This window comes from Labeo rohita, chromosome 24 (assembly GCF_022985175.1).
Source record: "Labeo rohita strain BAU-BD-2019 chromosome 24, IGBB_LRoh.1.0, whole genome shotgun sequence".
Lineage (NCBI taxonomy): Eukaryota > Metazoa > Chordata > Actinopteri > Cypriniformes > Cyprinidae > Labeo > Labeo rohita.
In genome coordinates, this window is record NC_066892.1 from 2969315 (window position 1) to 2978569 (window position 9255).

General features: G+C 29.6%; 1 protein-coding gene across 3 annotated transcripts in view; it reads left to right on the forward strand.

The window, feature by feature from the left end:
- capn15 (calpain 15) overlaps positions 1–7361 on the forward strand; it is a 32600-nt gene extending 25239 nt beyond the window's left edge. For all 3 annotated transcript variants that reach the window (XM_051097648.1, XM_051097646.1, XM_051097649.1), the window contains 5 exons: positions 534–695; positions 783–1009; positions 1112–1275; positions 2946–3124; positions 4827–7361. In XM_051097648.1, the coding sequence (XP_050953605.1) occupies positions 534–695; positions 783–1009; positions 1112–1275; positions 2946–3124; positions 4827–5004 (910 nt within the window). In that variant the 3' untranslated portion in view covers positions 5005–7361. The remainder of the gene's footprint in view (positions 1–533; positions 696–782; positions 1010–1111; positions 1276–2945; positions 3125–4826) is intronic.
- Positions 7362–9255: the final 1894 nt, after the last annotated feature.

The following is a 9255-nucleotide window of genomic DNA, read 5'->3' on the forward strand; positions in this document are numbered from 1 at the left end:
ATATATATATATATATATATATATATACACATACATAATTAAATACAATTAATTAATTGTTTTACACCATATTTATTACAAATATTATATTACAGTTCAGTTACTTTATTATCATATACATTTTCAATTATTGCATATGAGATCTACAGAAATTTGAAAACAGTATTAAAGACATTTTACACAATTCTTATTAAAAAAATAATTAATATATTATAATTGATGGCTAATGAATCTAAATTTGAATATATATATATATATATATATTTATTAAATAATTATTTTAAATGAATAATTTAACCTTTTATACATATTGTGTAATATCTGTAAATGAGATTCTAATAATTATATTAATTTCAAAATTAACTAAATTGAGTCCAATCAGGTATTGTTATTAGTTGATGCTTAAATTGGCCAAATACACAATTATCCACCAGACCAACATATCGATCTACTGTATCATTATGTCTAGTTAAATAACTAGAGCAGAAAAAGCTTGTTATTTAATTTGTGTTGATTGAATCTTATGTGTGCAGGTACTTTGATTCGGTGGATATCTGCAAGATTCATCCTGATTGGCAGGAGGTTCGTCTGCAGGGCTGCTTCCCCTGCCGGGCGAGTAAACCGGTGACTGTAACCGCCCTGACGGTCCTGGAGAGAACCGCGCTGGAGTTCGCCCTCTTCCAGGAGGGCAGCAGGTAAATAACAGCTCAAATAAATAAAGAATGAGACATGAAATATTAATCATAAAACAACAACAACATGAACTTGTCTTATTCCTGCAGGCGTTCTGACACGGCCGACAGCCACCTGTTGGATCTGTGCATTATGGTCTTCCGGGCCTCGTTCGGGAACGGGAATAAGCTGGTCCTGGGCCGTCTGCTGGCACACAGCAAGCGTGCGGTGAAGAAGTTCGTAGGATGTGACGTGATGCTGGAGCCGGGAGAGTACGCGGTGGTCTGCTGTGCTTTCAACCACTGGCAGATGGACCTGACGGGCACTTCAACACCAGGTACACAAACACACACACGCTTAATTACAATGAACACACGGTGAAGAGTAAGCAGGAATCATTTTGGATGAGATCAGGAAGCATGTGTGTGTGTTTTTGCAGTCTCCAGCCCCACAAATGCTCGCAGACCCAGTCAGGATTTCCCAGGGTACATTTTGGCCATTTACAGCTCCAGACAGGTGATGGTGGAGCAGGTGGAGGCCACGTCCACCACACTCGCCGATGCCATCATCCTGCTGACGGAGAACAAGGGAGAGAGACATGAGGTGCCAGAACACACTCACAACCAGAACTTTCAGTATCATATTTTCTCAATTTTTTTTAAAAGGTACCTCACATGCATGAGGGCAAATATTTAAATCTATGTATAATTTATTTTTGTTACTATTTTATTTTTTAATTTGTGAGATTGCTAATTATCTTAAGCATACTAAGCAGAAAAAAGGGAAAAATGGGTTGAATTTACATATGATTATTACAAGTAATTTAAGGGGATTTTGTGTCATTTCAAACATCTTTTAATGATAGGATTAATTATTTTAATAATTGCTGTAATATGTGTTATTCAGGTATTTATTGTAGAACAAAAAATTATTTTTTGTAGTGTATATATATTTATAATATAATTTATTATATAATTATACAAATGTTATATATAGCTATATAGATATATATGAATTTTTTATAATAATAATAATTGTGTATATGTGTGAAAGAATACGTTATAATTTAATTAATTCATTAACAATGTATAATATATATATATATATATATATATATATATATATATATATATATATAATTTTAAAATATAATTATATATACAGTGTGTACGAATGTTTTTTATATTTATATTTATATTTATATTTATATATATATATATATATATATATATATATATATATATATATATATATATATATATATATATATATATATATATATATATATATATATATATAATTTTTTTTTTTTTTATATGATTTCAAGCATTTTTAAATAACAGGATTACATATTTTAATAATTGCTATAATGTATCCAGTTATTTAGTGTAGAATAATACATTATGATTTTATATATATATATATACACATTGTGTACAATTTTTTATATTGTTCTATAATATTAATTTTCTATGTGTGATAGAATATATATCTATATATACACACACTACATTATATTAAATCTTATAAGTTATTATATTAAGTTACATTACATTAAAGTGATATATATGCATAAATTATATTTATCATATAATATAATATACACAAATGTGTGCACATACAAACATACACACACATTTGTGTGTGTGTGTGTGTGTATATATATATATATATATATATATATATATATATATATATATATATATATATAGTGATGTACGTATATAAATTTATATGACATTTGTGAATTTGTGATCAATATTGTAAATGAGTAAAAATATAGGTGTAGTTAAATTATATTTATATATATATATATATATATATATATATACAATACAATTTTACTTATATAATGTATTTATGATCTATCTATCCATCTACACACACATATATATTTTATAATAATAACGGTAACACTTTATTTTAATATTCCACTTTAGACCTTCTACTAACAGTAAGTAACTTTGCAACTGCATGTCAACTAGTCATTAGAGTATTAGTAGACTGTCTGCTTAATATCTTCTAACGCTCTTCTAAACTTTGCAAGTATATGTCAGCTTATTCTACTAACCCTAAACCTAACCTAACAGTCTGCTCTGAGAGTTAGTAGACATAGTTGCAAATCAATGAGAATTAGTTAAAAATTAGTTGACATGTAGTTGCAAAGTTACATATAGTTAGTAGAATGTCTAAAGTGGACTATCAAAATAAAGTGTAACCATAATAAGAATTAATAGCAAAGTGATGACGTGTTGATCTGGTTTGTTTCTCAGGGTCGGGAAGGAATGACATGTTATTACCTGACTCACGGGTGGGCGGGGCTCATCGTCGTCGTGGAGAACCGTCACCCGAAGTACTACCTCCATGTGTCATGTGACTGTACTGACAGCTTCAATGTGGTGTCGACCCGCGGCAGCCTGAAAACCATCGACAGCGTGCCGCCCCTGCACAGGTAAACGCATCTTCACGTCCCCTTCCTGAAGCTTTGATTCCCGTTCGAGGGTTTGCGTGTCTGACAGCAGTAGGGACTAGAGCAGGCCGCTGTCGTTACAGCTTCAATTGGAAACCTGCAGTGTGATTGTGAACGTTAGTCCTGTTAGTTCCTGAAGAGTTTTATTTAAGGTTTCTTCACACCGAGAGCCACATGACGATTTCACGATTTCTGAAGTATTCAGAGCTGAATCACACTCCGCTCAATCACATGATTTATTAACCCTTACAGTGCTGCTTATGCTATTTCAGCAAACACAATAACTTATTTAAAAAGATGATGAAACCTAATAAATCAAAATAATTAATAAAGGTTATTAAAAATAAAAAAAAACACGATTAGTTATATTATTTATTTAAATTAATGTTTTTATAATTTATTATTTCAATAGTGTGTAAAGCTGTCTGTCAGGCATAAATCATTTTTATAAATTTAAATCTATTTATTTTAATATATATTTTCATTTTATATATTTTCATTTGTTAAAATTAAAGACATTTTTTAAATTTTGTAAATGTGTTTTCTTATTTATACTATTTCATTTTAATGAATATTTTTATGCGTTTTGTTTTTTTTAAACATTTTTATATGCATGTGTGTTCTACAAAATAAAATGTTTATAATTTTTTCATAATATTTATAATTTTCAAAATTATTATTTATATCTTTATTAAGTCCTATTTTTTTTATTTTGCCAACATTAAATACAAGTTTATTATGTGAAAGGATAAATCATAAATTGTTTATAAAAAAGAAAAGAAAATAAAGCCTATTTTAAGACCATTATTATTATTATTACTCATTTACAAGGTTTATCAACCCTTATAGTGATGTTTATGCTGTTTAAATGAGCACAGTTATTACTTTAAAAAGATAATAAAAATAATTCATTAAATAATGAAAAAACAAAAAATGCGATAATTTGTATTATTTAATTTATTTAAATGAATTTTTTTATTATTAATTTAAATAGTCATCTAGCAAAAATCATTTTAATAAATATAAATGTATATATTTTAATATACATTAAGTTTTTTTTATAATTTTTGGTTGACAACTTGAGACATATGAGAGATGTGTTTTACTAAATTACTTTTATAATTTTCTAAATACTTATTTATATCTTTATTCAGTCCTGTTTTTTTTTTTTATAGATTTTGCCAACATTAAATAAAAGTTTATTATGTGAATTTCTCTCAAAGCATCCACCATAAATTGTTTATAAAAGGAAAATAAAGCCTGTTCTAGATCCATTATTATTAATAATATTAATATTAGATTTTTTTATAGCAGTTAATTTCCCTTCGACTTGCACTGACTTTACTTGGCTTACCAGTAAATAAATATATTTTTAATGTTATTTATATTATTTTAATATTTATTCATATGATTATGTATTTGGTCCATTGTTTTTGTACTTGTCATCACTGACTGAAATATATATTTATAATGTGAATTTCTCTCAAGATATCCACCATCTTGCATGAATAAATTTTTCACTGATAGCACTGCAGTGCATTTTGGGATTGACTTGTGCAAAGAAAGTACGATTGTATTATAATGTTGCTACTCACCTTATGGAAAGTCTTCATGCTTGTTATGCCTAAAAAGTGTCTGTAACACATGCATTAACATGCACGTTTTCTCCTGTCACGTGTTGCAGGCAGGTACTGGTGGTCCTGTCCCAGCTGGAGGGAAACGCTGGATTTTCCATCACGCACAGACTGGCCCATAGGAAAGCAGCGCAGGCGTCTCTGGGCGATTGGACGTCTAGTAAAGCCACACACTCGCCCCAGCTCACACCAGACACTGACGGACTGCACAGACCGCGGCCGCTTTGACACACGCTTACACACGCACACACACACACACATAGACACACTGTCCCATCATGAAACGACATAGATGAGTTCAGACCCGTGATGATGATGAACGGACACGCAGGCACTGAGAGGGTCTGGGTGGAACTACTGAGCCAATCACACGTCTGCTCGCTGAGCCAAGACCCGCCCACTGCAAACACACTCGCTCTGCGCAAGCACACGTGTGTCACGATGAGCTGCACTCACATCCCATCCTGGAGTCCACCGTACGTCTTCTGTCATCGGACTTTTCAGTTTCTTTACATGCATTTATTCAGACGGCCAATCTCACCAAAATATTTCACACGGCTCATTTCACCCAGAATTAAAAAGAAAAAAAAAGTTTTAAAAAGGATTAATGGAGCATGTTTTTGGGACCATTATTATCATCATCATTATTATTATTAATATTATTATTAATATTACAGTTTCAATTAGTTTTAAACATTTTTTTTTCAATTTATGACAATTAAGCACATTTTCTCTATTCATATTACTTTTAAGACTCCTGATTATATTATTATTGCCATTATAATAATAGTAATTATTATTATTATATATTTTTTTTTTATCTTACAGTTTCAATTATTTTTGATGACAATTAGGCATATTTGACCTCCTATTCATATTACTTTAAGACTCCTAATTATATTATTATTGCCATTATATTAATAGTAATAATTATTATTATTATTATTATTAATTTTAGTTTCAGTTATTTTTTTGATGACAATTAAGCACGTTTTCCCACCTATTCATATTGTTTAAGACTCCTGATTATATTATTATTGGCATAATAATAATAATAATAATAATTATTATTATTATTATTATTATTATTATTTAATATTATTTTCAGTTATATTTTTTCATGACAATTAAGCAAAGTTCCCCTCCTATTCATATAACTGTAAGATTCCTGTTTATATTGTTATTATTATTATTACAGTAATAAGACAATAATCTTAATAATAATAATAATTATTATTATTATTATTATTATATTTTCAATTATATTTTTTCTTGACAATTAAGCACATTTTCCCTCCTATTTGTAGAACTGTAAGATTCCTGTTTAAATTATTTTTTATTATTACAATAATTATAATATTTATAATAATAATAATTATTATTATTATTAGCATTAGCATTATTATTGTTAATAATAATATTATTACTATTATTATGGTCACGTCCAGAAGCCAGAATTTCAGGGGAAAATGTGTTTAATTGTCATGGAAAAAAATTATTATTATTATTATTATTATTACAATGTTCCCCTTCAGTTTTCTTTAAATTCACATTACTATATCTTTATTTTTTACTTTCACAATTTTTGTTATTTAGGATTATCTTTACTAGATTCTTATTACATGAATACAGTATTTTCCTGTATTATATTCAAAGTAAAAAAATAATACTTATTTTTTTTTAACCACATTTAGGCAGTACAACCAATGTTACAATGCTAATATTTTTTATATATAATTAGAAATGAATTTAAATATTATATCATAGTTTTTTTCTCATTTCTATAGAGTTGTTTTTTTTTTTGTTTTGTTTTTTTTTTCTGAATTTGAGATAAAAATGTGTGTAATTGTCACAATGCAGGCCAAAATACAGGTTTCATTTCTTTAGGCAAAATCTATCTAGCCTTTCTTTAATCTTCGGGTGAAATGTGCCAAGATCTCTACATGTTTTGTGAGATTTAATGCCGTTCTGACAGCCAATCAGCGTCCTGTTCTGTGGTCACATGTTCTGTATCATGGGTAATGTTACAACAAATGGCGATACTTGATTTTAACGGAAGGCCACGTGTGGCAAATGAGGGCTTTATATGTTTGAACGCACGTGGGAAGCATCTTTTAATTTATTTATGTCGCGTTTTAGTAAAGAAGCACAAGAGAAGCTGCTGAATGAGAGCTGATCTGCAAAGACTCAAAGGAATGTTTTCACCTGTCTGGATGTGATCAGCAGGTTGATCATGTGTGTTGGACTATCTGTGCACTGAGCGTCTCATGTGTGTGTTTTTGTGTCGGTCAGTGTCTCCCTCTGTTGGTGTGTGTCGGTCTGATCATGTGACGTCACACACATACACACAAACACACGTTCTGTCTTTCTTTTGTAAATTGTACAGCGCTGTTCCCCTCTGCACAATCCCATCTCAAGTACTCGCTGTAATTATACAGATTTCTGTCAGCCAGGATTATAATATGTAGAATATTTTATTGATTCTTGGACAAAAAAAATGTATAAAAGTTTAAAATCTGTACGGTTCCTTTGCAATCTCAGGTTCTGTTGGACCAAATGACAAATAAAGTTTTTGTTTTGTTTCATTTTTTTTTTTTTAAATCAAGAAACATGTGAGTTGGTGACTTATTTTTATTTGTTACATTGATTTTCGAAGGTGTGGTATGTTAAATGTTTCTCTTGCCACTTGCTCATCGGACATAACGCTCACCACGGGTTGCCAGATTGAGGAAATGTAACAGAAAATGAGCACGGAGTTGATTTATCAGTGTTTTAATATTCCTCTGCTCATAGAGCTTTTTAGGTGACTAAGCTTTTTATCTCTAAGCCAGTTCATTTGCTGACTTCAATACGCTGTGTTTTCCACCAACTGGCAACCCGGGGTGTCAAAATACTGTTGGTTAAACTGGCAGTGGGTGGAATCACACAGACCAAAATGCAACAGACATTCTGACACGGAATACATGTTTTTAAGGTAGAATAACTAGTTGTAGCATTGTTTTTCAGAGAAATTTAAAGGTGCTGTATGTAATTTTTGATTGTACCAAAGCTATAAAAAAAAAACCCACCATAATATATTCACAAGTATTTAGGAAACATGCTAAGTTCACGCACTTACACTACCATTCAAAGTTTTTGAACTGTAAGATTTTTAATGTTTTTTTAAATAAGTCTCTTCTGCTCACCAAGCTTGCATTTATTTGATTCGTAGTACAGCAAAAGCAGTAATATTGTGAAATATTTTTACTATTTAAAATAACTGCTTTCTATTTTAATATATTTTAAAATGTAATTTATTTCTGTGATCAAATCTGAATTTTCAGCATCATTACTCCAGTCTTCAGTGTCCTTCAGAAATCATTCTGCTATGCTGATTTGCTGTTTAAGAAACATTTATTATTATATTATCAATATTTAAAACAGTTGAGTACTTTTTTTCAGGATTCAGAAAAAGATCAGCATTTATCTGAAATAAAATATTTTGTAACATACACTATACCACTCAAAAGCTTGGAGTCAATATAATTTTAGTATAGTTATAGAAATTAATACTTTTATTTAGGAAGGATGCTTTGAATTGATCAAATGTGATGATAAAGACATTTATGATGTTACAACAGGTTTCTATTTCAGATAAGTTCTTCTGAACTTTCTATTCATCAAAGAAACCTGAAAAAATTACTCTGCTGTTTTCAGCAGAATAATATTAATAATAAATGTTTTTGAGCAGTAAATCAGAATATTTGAATGATTTCTGAAGGATCATGTGACTGGAATAATGATGCTAAAAATTCAGCTTTAAAATCACAGGAATAATTTGAATTTTTAATTTTCAAATAAAGTATTTTAAATAGTAAAAATATTTTAAAATGTTATCATTTTTGCTGTACTTCGAATCAAATAAATGCAGGCTTGGTGAGCAGAAGAGACTTTAAAAAACATTAAAAATCTTACAGTAGTGTAATTATGTGAACTTGGCATGTTTCCTAAATACCTGTAAATGTATTATAGTGTTTTTATGCTTTGATACAGTCAAAAAATTACATACAGCTCCTTTAAAAGTGAAGAGTATCATTTTTCTTAAATATCAGTATAGGTTTCATGTGTAGTTTAATATAGTAGACGTTATTACTTTTGCAATTTTGTTAGTGGTGTAGAAATGAGACTAACAGCTTCCTACATTACAGTGTTGTTGCCTTTTGTACTGTACATTAGGTACTGTACAGTCTTCAGCAGGCAGTGATGGAATCAGGTGTTTAATGCTGAGATGCTGAATTTCAATTTTGTTTTAAAAAATCATCATTTCATCCATGTAGGAGTAAGTCTGAAATTCATGTTTTGATGATTTTAATGGATAACTCAGGTGGTTTCACTCATTTCTAGTGTGTTTTAATATTAATTACTGCAAAATATAGGCAAACTTACTTATTCTTTTTTACACTATCCACCTTATTCTTCAGTGCGGAAGTAAGTCTATGG